At 41.9% G+C, this 18,509-nt stretch overlaps 1 protein-coding gene across 4 annotated transcripts in view; it reads right to left on the reverse strand.

The window, feature by feature from the left end:
• CDKL4 (cyclin dependent kinase like 4) overlaps positions 1-18,509 on the reverse strand; it is a 54,526-nt gene that overhangs the window by 9,553 nt on the left and 26,464 nt on the right. For all 4 annotated transcript variants that reach the window (XM_086700435.1, XM_025927340.2, XM_086700436.1 and 1 more), the window contains 5 exons: positions 13,525-13,597; positions 7,640-7,730; positions 6,308-6,505; positions 4,100-4,182; positions 1,925-1,981 (listed from right to left, as the gene is read on the reverse strand). In XM_086700435.1, the coding sequence (XP_086556561.1) occupies positions 1,925-1,981; positions 4,100-4,182; positions 6,308-6,505; positions 7,640-7,730; positions 13,525-13,597 (502 nt within the window). The remainder of the gene's footprint in view (positions 1-1,924; positions 1,982-4,099; positions 4,183-6,307; positions 6,506-7,639; positions 7,731-13,524; positions 13,598-18,509) is intronic.

Raw genomic sequence — 18,509 nt, forward strand, 5'->3', positions numbered from 1 at the left:
AAGCAACCGGGAAATAAATAATCCAGTGTCTATTGTGTCTCATAATGAAGAGAACACAAGAACTCTGCCATAGATTGGCCACTGCAGGCCACCACTGACTTTGGCACAGTCATTGGCTGGCACTTCATCCATCTGAGCAGCCGCCTGCATAGATAATGGCCTCGTTCCATGGGATAATGACTTGTTATGGCAGCTGGTATTTATTTGTTGTTAAAGATGTCTCAATTGCAATTAGTGAAAGAAAGCCTTCCTTCATCTAACCTGGGGCAGGTGTCTAGGAGATAGGGTGTGACCCACAGAACAGCACAATCCTTGATGCACTTAGAGAATCCTTGGATCTCAGGTCAGACATTACAGGTATAAATCAAAAGGCTCAGTGACAAAACCAGCTTCATCCAGAATCTTGGGCAGGGCAACAGAGTACTTCACCTTTGGAGCTGAGGACAGGGATCTGTCCTATACCTTGTGAGTTTTTCTGCCCTGGAGTTGCAGGGCAACTTAAGTTTTCTCTCTGGTTATTTAGAGGAGTAACCAGAACAAGGCTTGGCCTGCACCTCAGAATGGGTTGGGTTTACAATGCTTGACAGACACCCTCTCTGCAGGAGGTTTTGTTAAATTGCAGGTGGGTCAGAACAACCTGTCCAGAACAAGGTTGGGGAACTGGACTTCTAGGGCAGGGCCTGCGGAGTGCTGAGTTAAGGCAGGTCAGAGCAGTGAGGCAGACAGAAGGCAGCTGAGGGCCAGTGAAGCAGTGGTAAAGGCAAGTCTGAGGCGTCAGGCTCTCAGGAGGACTCAGACCAGAGGCATCCAGCACCCTGGATAGCACCTTGGCAGCGACCAACACTAGCACAATGGCTAGTCTACAAAATCGACGCTAGGTCATTCAGATGGTTCCACCTTCTAGATCAGATGATTTCCAAGCTAGGCGGTAAATCATAATCACCTACGGGGATGTTTAAAGATACAAATTCCAAGGCCCTATTCATAGAGATTCTACTTTGGTAAATCTGAGGTTAGATACTGGAATGTATATTTTTAAAAAGCTCATTCTGATGAGTAGTCATTCTGATGAATAGTATTGAAGCCATGGCTATAGATAGAATTTAATTGGTTGTTAAAGATAGATATCCTTACTGATATCTCCATCTGTATCCCACTAAGAGCTTTTAGAATCCATGGTGGATGTAAGAGTCACACCTTCTAGCATTGGATCCGTTGGTCAAGCATGAATGGCAGACTAGTAATAGGTGAATTTCTTCTGCTTTTCATTAGAATTCATCCTTTGACTATTTCTTTTGGGCATAGTGTAGGGGCTATTTCTGGTGTCTGCATGTCTTCTGTGTTTTCCTGGTCTACTAATTTTTTTAAATGATCTTAAATTGTATTTAACCCAGTGTATCCAAAACATTATCAGTTCAATATGTAATTAATCTCCTAAAGATTCTTAATGAAATATTTAATATTATTTTAGAGTTATTTTCATAGAAATCTAGTACATCTTCATTCTAATTAGCCATATTACAAGTGCTCAATAGTAATATGTAGCTGGTGACTACTATCTTGGACAGTACAATTCTAGACCTTCAAATTTAAGGAGTACATTCATCCTCATAAATTTCTATAGTCTGAATATACTGACTTAATAGCAAATTTCCTAATAAATGCAAAAGAAGTAATGGTGTTCATCACAGCAAACACTAATTATACTCTTTTGTCTTCAACTAGTTTTAATGGACATATTAGAAAGATTACAGCTTCAACTACTGATGTTCCTTTAACTGTAATTATTTTACAGTTCCTTACTATTTTCAATGACTACATCCTACCTTGGTATTATTTGCCCTACCATCAACCCCTCCCAGAATTACCAGCTTCAATTATTACAATTAACAGTCAATAATGGTTATACTTGATTCTTAAGTACCTTCATGAAATTCAAAGACATGGGATGAGCTTCTGAAAACTTTTCTTCAAGAGTTTCCTAGAAAACAAAATAAAGAATTTCAATGTTACACAACAACAAAGTTATATTTAGTTTTGAAAACATTAGCAATAAGAACACTTTGGTGAAAGACTTTCCCCCATAGGTTAGATGGTTCCTTTTAAGGATTTTTAAAAAGTCCTGTTTTTATATAATTTTACACTGTAGTGTAAAGGTTTAAAAAACAAAAGTTGGAATTATTTTCTTAATTTCACAATGTCTTGCAATTGATGCTTTGTAAATGTGACCTTCAAATGTCCCTGAAATCCTACAACAGTATTTTGTTTTATTTTATTTTTTCTACAACAGTACTTTAATATCTGATCTGTGCCAGATCTGTTACAGGGACCCTTTGTGCATTAATGCAAATATGTTGAGTTACATGTGTGAGAACTACAGAGAGCGACAGAATGAGGGACCCTGGGTGGCTCAGTTGGTTAAGTGTCTGATTCTTGATTTTGGCTCAGGTCATGATCTCACGGTGGTGAGATAGAGCCCTGCCTCAGACTTCACGCATGGATCCTGCTTGGGATTCTCTCCCTCTCCTCTCTCTTTGCCCCTCCCTCACTTGTGAGCACACTCCCTCCGTCTCTCCCTCAAAATAAAAACTTTTTTATATTTATTTAAAAAATAAATTTTAAACTTTTTTTAAATGTTTAAAAAAATAAAAAAAAATTAAAAATAAATTTTAAACACATTGTAAAAAACTAAAAAAAAAAAAGCAACAGAATGCTAAACACAAAATTCAGGATAGTAGGGAGGGAAGAGGATGGGATTGAGGGAGGAGCACCTGGGGAAGGGTAAGCTTCAAAGATAAACGGCAATAGTGCCCTTTAACGAGGCAGCATGTACTTGTGAATGTGTATTTCATTCTTTAAAATTAAATACATTATATAAATATTCCTCTGTAATTCAATCTCTAGCCTTGTTAATTCAATTTTAACCTTTTGCTGTATTTCTTAAAAGCTTTAACAAATATAAAAAAGAAATCTAGTATGTATGTATGCATCTATATCTATATCTATATCTATATCTATATCTATATCTATATCTATATCTATATCTCAAAGTATTATATGAAATACCAAATCTAAAATGAAAGGGTGGCTAGAGAGAAAGTTGGGACCATTCAAACCTCAGATTGTTCACATGTGCCATAAATCATGAAGTGGCTTTCCAGATCACCCCACCCCTGCACCCCTCTTGTACCAACACAGCCTGAATGTGGGCACACACCTCTTGGCCTTTCATCCTATGGGCAGAATTTAAACCACACAGAGCTTTAAAAACCATAGGCCACACTCAGGTAACACAGGTAGGAAATCAATGTCTATAGAGAATAAGAGGGTCAAGTCATTGACACATTCTCAAAGAAAGGCAGAGACCACAGCAAGAGCCTAGCAGTGATCAATGCGGTTCGGAGTTTTGATTTGGACACAATGAGGATCACTTTGTAGAAGGACTTTCCACGTGAAAATATGCGCTGTGGAGAAATGGCTTTTATTGATTTGGGCTTTGTTTTACAAGCTGAAAAAATAGAGGCTGCGTGTTTTCAAAATAAAGAAGATGACAGTAAGTACCTAACGGTAGGTAAGTACTGTTTAACAGAAAGGTAGTAAGTGTTTTGACTAAAAGGATCAAGGTGATGGGGCGCCTGGGTGGCTCAGTTGGTTAAGCGTCCGACTTCGGCTCGGGTCATGACCTCGCGGTCCGTGAGTTCGAGCCCCACATCGGGCTCTGTGCTGGCAGCTCAGAGCCTGGAGCCTGCTTCGGGTTCTGTGTCTCCCTCTCTTTCTCTCTACTCCTCCTCCACTCACGTCCTGTCTCTCTCTTTCTCTGTGTCAAAAATAAATAAACATTAAAAAAAAAGGATCAAGGTGTTTATGTAAGGAATTAAATATACTTTCACTTCAGATTTAACTGTGAGTTTAACTTAGGGCAAGTAGGCTTTTAAAGCATTCTCTTGGTTAATATGTGTAGCTTTACAGAACTTCTTTGATCCATGTCAGTGTGTTCTAGAAGGAAAACAGGAGCCAAAAGTATACATATTTTTAAAAATCCCCCTTTAGAGAAGGCTGCAACACAAATAATAAAATATCCAAAATTGAGCAAGTTTACCATGTCTCCCGGTTCAGGAATACTGATGCCATGGAAAAACTGGTTACTTTTGAAGATAGATTGATGTCTTGGGATTAGTTTTCCTGTAAAATACAAACCATGTAACTCATGATAAATTTAATAAAAATAAAAGTGTTTAAATGGTTAACTTCTGAGGTCCAGATGTACCAGAAATGCTGAGCCTGATGGTTCCTTTCAGGTTGGGGAGGTCTGATCTGCTGCAAACTCCTGCCTTCTCAGGGGAGGTCAGTTCTCCGTGCACCTCTCTTTGCCCTTCATCTCCCACCAAGAGAGGAGGTAAGAAACCCATGCTGAGGGCTCTACACACGTGATCTCATCACAATCTACAGTGGTTGCTATTTTTCACCTCCACTGCACCAGTGAGTTAAACGAGGCTCAGAAGTTTAGTAACCCCAGGGCACCTGGGTGGCTCAGTCGGTGAAGTGTCTGACTCTTGGTTTCAGCTCAGGTTATGATCTCACAGTTTGTGGGATCGAGCTCCACGTGGGGCTCTTTGCTGACAGCATGGAGCCTGCTTGGGTTTCCCTCTTACCCTCTCTCTCTCTGCCCCTCTCCCACTTGCGTGCATGCACTCTCTCTCTCTCTCTCAAAATAAATAAATAAACTTACAAAAAAGAAGAAGTTTAATAACCTGTCTAAAGTCACATGGTCATTAAAAGACCCAGGATTCGAACTCAAGTCTGTCTAATGATTGCATCAGGTAAATTTCCACATGCCTTTCAGGAAATCAGTCAGACAATATATACCTAAGGCATATACACACCTAAGGTGTGGCCTGTGGTGACATTCTCCCCCACAGTTTTCATGCTGTAGAATTCTCCGGACGGATGTGCTGGAACCAAACAGGGACGTGCATCAGACCAAACAGCAGTGGTCCCATCGCCCAGCAGCCAGACTGCCAGGAGAGCCTGCAGCAAGGAACATGCAAATGCCCATCTTGGGTGTGCATGTACCACTTTCCTTGCGTCCATGCTGCTGGTGTGAAAAGCCACAGCCCCCCTTCTGGCTGATGTCCTCTTCCACCTGCCACGGATGCTGACACGTGTGGAAGCTTGTGAAAGAGGCCCCTTGAGTCGCATTCCTATTGTGCACTTAACTGTTGTATGCCTTCGGGGCCAATCGCGGAAGCTCCCCGAGCCTCAGTTTCCGCATGTGTAACATAGGCAAGATTAAAAATGTTACAATGTCCTTCATGGGTTGTTCTTTTTTTTTAATTTTTTTTTTTTAACGTTTATTTATTTTTGAGACAGAGAGAGACAGAGCATGAACGGGGGAGGGTCATAGAGAGAGGGAGACACAGAATCTGAAACAGGCTCCAGGCTCTGAGCGGTCAGCACAGAGCCCGACGCGGGGCTCGAACTCACGGACCGCAAGATCATGACCTGAGCCAAAGTCGGCCGCTTAACCGACTGAGCCACCCAGGCGCCCCAGCGTGGGTTGTTCTTAAGACTGGTAAAGATGATGTGTTTGAAAGTAATTCGTAAATCCTTGTTTTTTAATGTTTATTTATTTATTTTGAGAGGGAGAGAATGGGGGAGGGGCAGAGAGAGAGAGAGAAGGAGAGAGAGAATCCCAAGCAGGCTCCGTGCTGTCAGCACAGAGCCCGATGAGGGTCTTGATGTCATGAACTGTGAGATTATGACCTGTGCTGAAATCAAGAGTCAGATGCTTAACTGACTGAGCCACCCAGGCGCCCCAGTGATCCATAAATTCTTAAGTGCTATATACAAAGGAGCAGAGTCAAGGAGTCGCAACAGAGACTGTAGAGCCTACAAAACCTAAAATATTTACCATCAGGCCCTTTACAGAAAAGTCTGCTGACCCCTGCTCTACAGTAAAGGGGGAAGACTCCTCTTTTACAGTGGGCAGAAATCACATTTGATCAAACCTCTCTTAGAGTAAGCTCTATGCGGATGACTCATATCCCCTATCTTAGCCTGATGTGGAAAGTAAGTGTGTGGTTTATTCCATGGCTAATTGGCTTGACTTGGAAAGGAATCTGAAAACTCCTCAGTGCGAGGAGTTAGGGCTCCACATTGAGAAAATGGTTGGGCTTTGGCTACAACCCAGAACAAGCATCCTGAGCAGCACTCTGGAGGAGCAAGAAAGCTCTTGCTGCGCATTACAGGAATGTACCATTGCTATAACAATTTAGCAACTCTGTAAGCCATAACATGCAACTCCTACCCAGTGTTCTGATGATCAGATACAGCTGGTCCACATCTGATCTTCCGGGCCACAGTGGCTGGCCTGTCAGAAGCTCTGCAAAAACGCAACCGGTAGCCCATATGTCTACTGAAGAGCCATACTGCGTGTCTCCCACAAGAAGTTCAGGAGCTCGGTACCATCTTGTAGCGACGTAATCAGTGTAGGCATCTCCTGGAACTGCAAATGCGTCAATCAGATCAGGTGGGTCACATTCTTGTAACACATGAACTACTCCCAAGAGCAGATCAGGCGTTCAGGCAAGCTTCAGTAACTCGGAGGCCACAGCACTCCTAACCGTTGATGCGGTGAGGCACTGATTGAGTAAATAGTTCCACTGTGCACTCGGTCAGTAAGTTCAACTCCCGGGGGTCCCTCAGCTAGTGAGCCTCTATATCATCCTCCACAGAGAGGCAGGTGGGAATGAGGATTTCTGTAGTGCAACTTCAGGTTGAAAACAACTTCCTAGTGCATTGTGAAGCCCCTTGTGTCTGGTCCTATCAGGATACCGATTATGGACACACCCGCCTTCCAATGAGTTGTTGCAAATACAGGTTTTTTCTGCGGTGCAGTTCTAGATTCAGGGAGAAATAATGGTCTATTCCCCTTTCCCTTTGGTTACCCCCATCCCCACGACTGGGATGACTTCCCTTTTCTTAGCACTGTCTCTGAATCCTCTCCTTAATTTTCCATTTACTCTCCTAGTCTTACCAACTACATAGTTTTTCCCGACCTCTCTAGCACATAGGGAACCTTCTCCAGGGAAGGATCTGGACCCTCACTTTGGTACTTCTTTGCGAATCATTTTGTATTATTCTTTTGGTTCTTTTACTTCAATTATAAGTGCATGAAGAGCAGACATACATCTTATAATTCTTTTCCTCTTCTCTACAAGGCAAAGCACATACATGTGACATCCAATAAATTCTAGTGGAGTGGAGCACAGCTGAAGTGCAAACCCATGTCCTGGCTAGAAGGTAAAAGTGAACTCTTCCTCTCTGAATAATAACAACATCACATTTAGCATACATTCAGTATCTAAAGTAAGATCTTATATCATTTCATAATCCTCTGCATTGGATGAGTCCATAAAAAATTGCTACTTATGGGGCACCCGGGTGGTTCAGTCAGTTAAGCCTCTGACTCTTGATTTGGGCTCAGGTCATGAACTCACAGTTTGTGAGTTTGAGCCCTGCATCGGGCTCTGTGCTGACAGCACAGATCCTCTTTGGGATTCTCTCTCTCTCTCTTTCTCTCTCTCTCTCTCCCCCACCCTTGCCTCTCAAAATAAACTTAAAAAAAAATGCTACTTACTGAGAATTCGTGCAAACCCAAAGTCACAGATCTTGATTATTCCTTGCTTAGTTATTAGAATATTTTCAGGTTTTACATCTCTGTGAATACACTGTAAGATAACACTGGATCATTTCTCTGAGCCATCAAAACGACAAAGCATAAACATTAACTATTAGTTTAAATGATAAACACAGCCTATGAGATTCAAACAAATACGCTTTTCCTTCATTTTCCTAAAAGAACGTTAATGGGCAAATTTCCACCTGTAAATCTTACCGTAACAAAAGAAAAAAGTCAAAATGCTGCTATATAAGTGAAGAAATTGACATCATAATTGTTAGATAGGAAAACTTTTTTTTTTCTTGGAGAAGGTGGTGTCACACAAGTATTTTTGCCACTTTTTACTGCACTCTACTTAAACCAGAAGAGGTGAAGCCCTAGATGAGATTAGACTCCATGTAGCTCTGATAACTCCTGCCAGCCAAGAATCACAATCTAGGTTGAATAAGTATTGCAGATTTGAGACACTGGGAAAAGATCTGAATGATAACAACAACAACAACAACAACAACAACAACAACAACAACAAACTCGCTTAAAATTGGCTTGTAATTAGAGTGACCATATTATTTGTTGCCTGAATCGGGACGTGTGAAAGGGGCTCTGTTAGTAACTATGCTAGGACAACAGAAACAAACCACAACTGTCCTGGGAAAGCTGAGATGTATGGTCACCTACTTCTGGAGAGACACTAAAGCCTTCGGCATCAGGGGATGAGAACCACTTATTCTTCCTCAGCACGAGCTAACCTGGAAGGATCAGCAGCTCTCCTGAGAGATGCCCACCCAGCACTGTCCGGGTTCCCACTGGGAGAGCGGGACACCACCGTGAGGCGCTGTCACCTCCGACAGGCTCCCGCTATCCCTCTAGAGGTGGAGACCTTACAATTGGCTGCCTCACTGTAATAGCCTTGGATGGGGCAGGTGCCCCTCGCTGGATGTGCGAGGGCCAAGCTGGGGTAAGGATGAAGGCGGGCTGAGTGAGCCTCACTCATCGCTGTTCCAGAAATGGCTGTTCCATGTAATGGAGACCCTCTCGCCCAGAACACAAGTCGGGCCCTATTCTTCAGAACTTTATCTTTCTGTGCCTCCTTCCCGAACAAGCAAACAGCTAGAAATGATGTCCCTCTTCTTCTACAGCTCAGCCCTCATACAGAGCTCTGTCCTTTTCAGAGCACTTGCCCGCGAATTCATTCCCGCAACAATCTTGTGACTGCAGATGGCCACTGACAGGGTCTCTGGATTAAGCGTCACAATCATCCATTCCTTTTGCCTCACTTCTCTGCTGTGCTGTCAGTCCCTTTATATATTCCTACCAAAATAGCAATTTTGCAATAATTTTTCTTTGCTTCTATGATAGCTATCTGGGAAGAGAAAAACTGAGTCCTAAATTCATTTTAGGTCACAAAAATGGCAGTGGTAGTAGAAGCTGGTTCCTATTTGGTCTCAATTATTATCAATTGTCTCATAATTTATATGACTAACAGAAGAAATTTCTAGGTCCCTTTAAAGTCCTAAGGCCTTGCATATTAATTAAAAAAAATACATTGTTGTAATATAAACCAACACAGTTTTGACGTCCGACCTTTTAAGCAACACGTTTATGAAACTTGAATTAACGCTGAGTCGTACTCACAATAGTTGGTGATTTACTAGGAACAGGTTATGTCCCTTAAAAGAGTTTGTGTCATATTCTAAAACTTCTGGACTATGTGTGGCATTACCAAGCAAATGGGCTCACACTGACATTTGACTTTTGGCCTATTTAAATATGATTTTTGGATCTAATGCAAATCCATGTGAAATTTTTAGCAATTTATTTTCCAACCAAAAAATACAAAGGCAAAAACGAAGCACTGATATGTCCCAACGAAATAGAAAAATTATTGGTGTAGGTGCAGGTAAGAGAGACTACTATTAAGAGGAATAGGATGTTGAAGAAGAAAAAAGTAAAAATCCCTGGAACAGTAAGAAGTCCAGCACGGAGAAGGGGAGATGCTTAGGCAGACAGCATCCGCTTCCCCGCTGCAAAGCCACACTCAGTGCAAACTCAGCAGGCCTCTTGCAATCAGGTTACTTTCCACCAAAGAGCAAGAAACCTGCCTGTCAGTGTGACAGAAGCAGGTCCTTTCAGTAACTTGGGTTGCATATACGGCTTTTAGAAAACGTTGCTCAAGTTGGGTCATTGTGGCTAATGTATAATCTCTTTTTTACTGGCTCACAAGCCAACAAGAAGAGGTATCCATGACCCCAATGTTAAGAATCATCTCCAGAAACTTCTACAAATTGCTTCTTATACAACCTGATCGAATAATGGTTTTCTATTCTTTTTTTTTTAAAAAAAGATTTTGTTTTTTAAGTAATCTCTATACCCAATGTGGGGCTTGAACTCATGACCTGAGATCCAAGAGTTACATGCTCCACTGGCTGAGCCAGCCAGATGCCCCTAAATAATAGTTTGTGGGGCACATGGGTGGCTCAGTCTGGGAGCGTCCAACTCTTGATTTGGGCTCGGGTTCTGATCTCATGGTTGAGATGAGTGTGCAGCCTGCTTGGGATTCTCTCTCTCTCTCTCTCTCTCTCCCTTTCTCTCTCAAAAAGTTTACTATTATTTGAGAAGATTGTTCTCTTTGAGCTTTAGAGATGGATACTGATACAGCAGTGAGGAAAGGGACCTCCTTCTTGACAATGAGAACGTTAACATTAACAAGATGATGATGGATGTTGCAGCCCCAAAGACACACGTCTTTGAAAGTCACTGTAGTTTTGTCGTTTTGAGATGAAGTTCTTTTTGTCTATTATATCAAGTATATAAAAATCCATGCATTCATAATGATGCTCAATGGGTCACTTAGATAACTTATCCTGGCAATATTAAAGGGTAAGAAAGAACAAAATGAATAGGTATTTTCTCGAGTCGAGTGCTTCTCCAAATTTATGTGCACATGAATCTCCTGGAGATCTTGTTAAAATGCAGATTCTGATTCAGTAGATCTAGGGTGGGCCTGATGTTCTGCATTCCTAAAGAGCTCCCAGGGGATCTCTGTGAAGCACACTTTGAGTAACAAGGCCTCAATCCCTTATAACTTTAACCTTCCTTGTCTGGGTTAGGATCACCACTCTGGGGATAATAAGGTGGTCATGGTCTTATATATGACCTAACTTGTTTCCTTTGCATGCATTTCAGTGATAAAATAAAAAGATACACAAAGGCTTACCAGTGCATAAAAAAATGAGATAAACAGAGTTCAAAAGTAATTCCTATGTTGGAGGAGGGAAGTTTGTCTGAAAAAAATATCCATTTTTAATAGAGGTCATAGATTGGGGTGCCTGGGTGGCTTCACTCGGTTAAGCACTGACTCCTGATTTCAGCTCAGGTCATGGTCTCATAGTTCATGGGCTCAAGCTGTGCATCGGGCTCCGTGCTGACAGTGTTGAGCCTGTTTGGGAGTCTCTCTGCCCCTCCCCACTTGTGTTCTCTCTCTCTCTCTCTCTCTCTCAAGATAAGTAAATAAACATAAAAAAAATAAAAGTCAAAGATAATTGATTGGAGGTTTTAAAGCTTAAGATATAGAACATGTTGTTCCAAGCAGAGAAATGATGGCAGTTGCATTGAGTTATAATAATGTTTGGGTTTGTGAAATAGTAAGTCACAATCATGTAGGTAAGTTGATTGACTGACTGTCTGACTGTCTGATTAATTCATTCATTCATCCAGTTATTCAATAAATATGTATTGAGTAAGAACCTTTTATATAAAAAGACCCAGGCTAGGTATTAAAGAGATACAGAGATAAATCAGTCCAGATACTGCATTCAGGCTTATAACCTAGTACACAGGTAAGTGCCTGATTATATAAGGATGGGGTACAAACACTTATGGTAAATAGAATTTTTTAAAAGTCATTTTAATTACCCATAAGACTCCTACAGGAATCTTAGGTGAACTGTAATACCTCTGATAGCATGGTGGGAAGCAACAGAGATATGGTTTTGATTCAGCATCATCTTTAGTAAGTATTTAAAAGCACAGTTTGCATCATGAAGAACAGGCTTATGTATTTTGTGAACACTATCTCTGTATACTTTAAAAAAAATTTTTTTTAATGTTTTTATTTATTTTGAAACAGAGAGAGACAGAGTGTGAGAGTGGGAGGCGCAGAGAGAGAGGGAGACACAGAATCCAAAGCAGGCTCCAGGCTCTGAGCTGTCACCACAGAGTCCGATGTGGGGCTCAAACTCACGGACTGTGAGATCATGACCTGAGTCGAAGTTGGACATTTAACCGACTGAGCCACCCAGGCACACCTCTCTATACTTTATTAATACAAAAATATAAGCTTCTGATTGATCCTAATGAACCCTTCATTAACTTTCTTACAACTAAAGGAAGCTTCCACTAAGTATTGAAATCCATTTCCATGATTTTGCATTCTTTTCCAGCGATCCTAGACAATGATAGACATTCTGCTGGCATTAAATTGACCATAAGGTAGTCTGTACCTTTGTGCAGGCACTGCCTCTGTCTAGGCACCAACTCAAAAGTTCTAGAGTTATTTTTTAAAAACTATCATTATAGCAAGAGTCCCCAGAAGCCAACTTAAAGAAGCTCCCGCTGGCCCAAGATGGGACAATTGAACATCAGAGAGAATGATGAAAGCAAAGGATTGAAACACATCAATATATAAAACCCATAAATTTGTTTTTAAAAAACTTTTTTTTAAGGTTTCTTCATTTTTCAGAGACAGAGACAGAGTGTGAGCATGGGAGGGGCAGAGAGAGAGAGGGAGACACAGAATCTGAAACAGGCTCCAGACTTTGAGCTGTCCGCACAGAACCCGAGACGGGGCCTTCGCGAACTCACGGATGGCGAGATCATGACCTGAGCCGAAGTTGGATGCTTAACTGACTGAGCCACCCAGGTGCCCCTAAAACCCATAAATTTGAAATGATGCCTGCATTCCACCCCAAACCCTTCATTATTCACTCTTGGAGGTTGTTAACATAACAACTTATCACTATGAGCACTGACAAGTAAAGGAAATAATCACATCTTTTTCTGACGGTATTTTACAGTAGCCAGAGTCCATGAGGGTAGGTTGTTCTCCATAGAATTTGAATTAATATATGCAGAAGAAATAATAGATTTCAAAAGTCACCATCAAACTGTCTTCATAAGACCTCCAAGGGGGTTGATACATGCTCAAGTTTGAAAACTATGGGTGTAAAAAACTAATAATGAAAACATTTTAGAAAAAGGATAGAGGAAGGGAGACTGTTAGAGAATAAAAGACTCAAGAAACATAAAAACAAAATCAAACTGGGGCACCTGGGTGGCTCAGTCGATTAAGCGACTGACTTCAGCTCAGGTCATGATCTCACGGTTTGTGGGTTCGAGTCCCATTTTGGGTTCTGTGCTGATAGCTCAGAGCCTGGAGCCTGCTTCGGATTCTGTGTCTCCCTCTCTCTCTGCCCCTCCCCCGCTCACACTCTGTCTCTGTCTCTCAGAAATAAACATTAAAAAAAATTAAAGAAACAAAACAAAAACAAAATCAAATCAAGTACCATGGGGAGTTACACATCCTGCAAACTTATTTCAATTTAAATATGACCACAGGAATCATCAGCAGGATAGCAAAAGGAACAGCAAGTTTATACAAATTTTTAATTTATAAGGAATTAGTAATCTGGTTCTTACAGAAATTGGGAAAAGAAGCCATGACTTGCTTTTCCCATATTCTGTAGCTTTCTTCCTTTCCCTCCGTCTTTGGCTCTTTAAATAGATCATTGAGCTATTGAGAAGAAAAGAATAAATTGACAAATATATTAGAAAATGTTACTTACGTTATGTTTGTGACAGAAATTAAGAGCTTGAAGTGTTTGCCATAATATACTTTTGATCATTCCATCAGCAACTCTGGCGGGGAAAGAAAATTAAAAAGGAATTGAAAACTCCAAAGCTGAAGCGTCAGGGCCAAGAGCTGGGAACAGAAATGGAATGCATAGGGCTTGTCATGGCCAACAAACAGGGTGCAAAGGGTGTGTTGGAAATACATTTTCTTAATGTGTTAATGAAAACTCCTTTACTATATTTTCATTATAGATATACAATTTTCTTTTGTAATTTAAAAACTTTAGATCTGCAAAAATGATACAAGCTTATCACAAAAATCCAAACACTACAGACAAGCAAAAGAATACAAAGTGTTGACTCAAAACTTGCTACCCCAAAATAATTGCTGGAATGCACAGGCATCTGTGTTTCTTCAGGCATCTCTGTTCCTTTCCCTCTCTCTCTCTCTACATTTACTTTTCATTTTTTTGTTTTTATTTTTCATTTTTTATTTTTATTTTTGAGAGGCAAAGGGCAGGGGAGGGGCAGAGAGAGAGGAAGACACAGAATCCGAAGCAGGCTCTGAGCTGTCGGCACAGAGCCTGACGCAGGGCTCCAACTCACGAACCGCGAGATCACGACCTGAGCTGAAGTTGGACGTTTAACGGACTGAGCCACCCAGGCGTCCCTGCATTTACTTTTTTTTTTTTTTTTTTTTTAATTTTTTTTTTCAACGTTTATTTATTTTTGGGACAGAGAGAGACAGAGCATGAACGGGGGAGGGGCAGAGAGAGAGGGAGACACAGAATCGGAAACAGGCTCCAGACTCTGAGCCATCAGCCCAGAGCCCGACGCGGGGCTCGAACTCGCGGACTGCGAGATCGTGACCTGGCTGAAGTCGGACGCTTAACCGACTGCGCCACCCAGGCGCCCCTGCATTTACTTTTTAACTTTAATTTTAAATATATGTGTTCGTATGGCTCAACATTTAAAGAGTATAAAAGCATATCTGTGATGAAATCTCTCTCACACCTGGCTAGTCATACATTTCATCTTCTGCAACTCCCCCCACCTCTTTCAGAAACATTTTAATACATAGCAGCACAAATACTAATACGTTTACACCTATTTCATGGTCTCATTATACGGATGTGTCATAGTTTACTTACTTAGTTCCCACTGGTGAGCAATTAGGTTGACCCAATTTTATGCCTAGAAACAACATGTCAATGAACATCTGTAATCATCTTTTTAAGGTAAGTTCTAGAGGTGGGATTTCTAAGGCTAACGGTAGGCACAAGTTACATTTTGATTCTGCAGGTAGGACCTGTAGGAGGAAGGGCAAACTGGAAGACTGACTTCCGCGGGTTTGGTGGTAAACACACTCTAACACGTGCTACAGTTGTTTTGTAAGTTTCGTACACCCGGTAAGCAGGCAGGTCCCCGGCCAGGGGAAGCCAGGGAGAACACAGCCCCCAGGAGGATGGAAGGCTGGATGCTTCTTGTCCCTGCAGAGCCCTGGAAATACTGGAAGGTATTTTCCATTGCGGAAATGGGGATCTGGGTAACTTCCACTCCATCTGGGACGAGTCTACTTCGTGTAGCCATCTCTATAGATGATAGCAATTACATTCCCGTAACTTTCTGCTGACATTTTGCCATTGCTCACATCACTGTCCCTCTGAAGACGTTTTCAGTTACATACTTCCAAACTACCTTCTCTAAGAAAGGTTAGACCCATTAACGCTCCCACCAAACATCTGTGCATCGAAGCCCCTGTCCCCTCATTGTCTTGCCGGTTTTGCCAATGTTATGTTTGCCAATCTGTGGTTAAAATAAAAAGCTCATAAAAAAAAAAATAAAATAAAAATAAAAATAAAAAGCTCATTTTGGTTTTCATTTCCATTTTACTAATTACTAGTGACTTTTAATTTTCACATGATTATTGGACATTACATTTCTTCCTTTGTGTACTTCCTGTTCATGGCCTTTATGTCTTTTTTGACTGGTCTGTTTACTCTTTTTAAAATTGATTCATTGGGGCGCCTGGGTGGCGCAGTCGGTTAAGCGTCCGACTTCAGCCAGGTCACGATCTCGCGGTCCGTGAGTTCGAGCCCTGCATCGGGCTCTGGGCTGATGGCTCAGAGCCTGGAGCCTGTTTCCAATTCTGTGTCTCCCTCTCTCTCTGCCCCTCCCCCGTTCATGCTCTGTCTCTCTCTGTCCCAAAAATAAATAAACGTTAAAATTGATTCATGAAGGGATGCCTGGGTGGCTCAGTCAGTTAAGCGTCCGACTTCGGCTCAGGTCATGATCTCATGGTTCATGGGTTTGAGCCCTGCAACGGGTTTTGTGCTGACAGCTCCGAGCCTGGATCCTGCTTCGGGTTCCATGTCTCCCTCTCTCTCTGCTCCTCCCCCACACATGCTCTGTCTTTCTCTGTCTCTCAAAAATAAATAAAAACTTTAAAAAGTTTTTTTAAGTTGATTTATGAAGGCTCAACATACACTGGAGTCAGCATATGTGCCGCAAATATTTTTATCCGGGTGTTGTTTGTTTTTCAACCCTATTCATGGAGATGGGGGTTGCTGGTTGCATAGTTTCAAAAATCTGAAACACAAGATGTCTTTTGCTAAATGCCTACTGTAAAATTTTTTAATTAAAAAATTTAGGATTATCGAATATCCCAAACACACCTAGTCATTCAGCTTTAATATTTTATCATATTTGGAAATGTAAATCCTATGTTTAGATCAGTTTTTTAGAAGTTTCTATTTATTTTGAGAGACAGAGAGAGTGCATGTGGGGGAGGGGCAGAGAGAGAGGAAGAATCCCAAGTGGGATCCACCTGTCAGTGAGGAGCCCCGTGTGGGGCTCGAACTCACCAACCGTGAGATCATGACCTGAAAAGAAACCAAGAGCCAGACGCTTAACTGACTGAGCCACCCAGGTGCCCCTAGATCACTTTTTAAAAACTAAACTCATCCTGCAGGTGTAGCTGGTCCACATAAGACATCACCGTGTGAAGCTGGGGCATATATGGAGAAGCAGCAAGTGTGTGGAGGTATTTTTCTAAGGGCAGTTTTCTGATCTCAGGTCACAATTATGGCGGCATGTTCTTGATATTCACAGGCTGACGGCAGCCCTTTGACTCCAGCTCTTCTAATTATTAAGTATTATTAATATTGTGAAAGCCCCTAATTCTCAGTATTAAATCCCTTTCCACCGGAAGTACCTAGAGCCATTTCTGTTTCCCACACTGAATTCTGATATAACTTGATCTTTTTCCCCTCTTTGCCCAGAGCCAAGCTGGAGACATTGCTTAAATGTTTTTGTAATAGAATAGTAGAGCCATTTTTGAGCACTATGAGGCACGGTTCAAATCCCTGCTTCCAAGTTTTATAACCTTGGGCCAGTTATATGTGCCTTCAGTGTTCCTCATGTGTAAAAATGGAACAGTGCCCTGCAAGTTTATTAAGAAGTCTATGCCCTAAGAGTCTGGGTTTTAGTATCTCCACAGGTTCAGGAAATGAGGGTCTGAGATCAGGTGAGGCCAGTAGACGGGACTCAGATGCTATACAAAGACAAAAAGAGCCTCAAAAGACTAGCAACAGGCCCTGAGGTAAGAAAGAATGGGGAGTGTGGGAAAAGCAATAAGGAGGCCAGTGTGGCCAAAGCATGAGTGAAGAAGGTGAGGCTGGCAGAGGCCAAGTCATGGAGGGATTACAGATCTGGGTAGGTAGTTTGGATTTTCTGTGAATCTAAAGGAAAGTCATTGAAAGGACTCAAGAAGGCAAGTGGCATAATATGGAGAATGGATTTCTGGGGGCAAAGCAGATACAGGAAGGTTAATTAGGTGGCAAATTTAATAATGCTGGTGATATCTGGTGAATCTGATTACAGTGGTGGTGGTGGAGGGAAGGGAGGTGGATTTCAGTCCTTGTGAGGGACCAGCAAGAGTAACACCGGACCCGATTCATGCAGAAATGGAATGCCAGGTGGGATCAAAGGACGGCTGGCAGAGGGGCTCAAGTCCTGGGATCGAGAAACAAGGTGGGGACTGGCAGGACCCAGGGTTCTAGCGTCGATAACATGGAATCAGGCATGAACTAATGCCATAGGGAAGTCCCGAGCTCTCACTGTGGAAGAGGAGTGTTTGTTTCATGGCATCTCACATCAAGTGTCATGGCGTGGCCCTAAACAGAATAGTCAGCTCAGATTCCAAGAAGGCAGGTTCCATCACAAGCAACACAACATATATACAAAATACCAACTACAAACAAATACCACTGACCCTACAAAGAGAAGATAGTTATCAAAGAGAATACAGATTCACACAGTGCTCATTCCAGAAAGATAGAGAGTTGCAACATTATTCAGCCACAGGCAGCATTTCTCAAAGTGTTCTGAAGGGAAATAAAACCTTCTGAAGAAGTCAACTGACACTCAGTGTTTAAATATCATCCTCTGGGGGAGTGCAGAAATGGATATTGCAAGGAATAATGAAGGCCTCAGAGCAAAAACTAGACATCCTAGCTCAAGACTGTAATAAGGGTGGCGCCATCAGGGAATTCAGACTGGATTGCTCAGGGGACTTCTCTCTCTCTCTCTCTCTCGGTCACTCAGGGGAATCCTGATGCTCACGTCAGAATGCAGCATCTTTGTTTTAATTTGTTATATAACTTAATATGGGAAAACCTGATTTCATTGTCAGGACCCGAGATGAAAGGAGTTCTTCTCGGTAAACCCTTGCTATCCTAGAATGAAAGCCAACCTAATTACTCTGGTCTACCAGCCCCTTCACACTGTCCTCCTCCCCTTCTGTCTCCTCCCACATTCCCACAGATACTCTGCCCCAGCCGCATCGGTTCCTGCCATTCCCTAAACATGCCTAGGCTTGTGACCCCCAGATCTTTGTGTTTATGGTCCATTCTCCTCCTTTCCCCAGGCATTCCCTGACTCCTTGTGCTTTCCTCCAACTCAACGGCTTTGTCTTGTC

The sequence above is a fragment of the Puma concolor genome, chromosome A3, assembly GCF_028749965.1.
Source record: "Puma concolor isolate L17-30 chromosome A3, mPumCon1.1.hap2, whole genome shotgun sequence".
Classification (NCBI taxonomy): domain Eukaryota; kingdom Metazoa; phylum Chordata; class Mammalia; order Carnivora; family Felidae; genus Puma; species Puma concolor.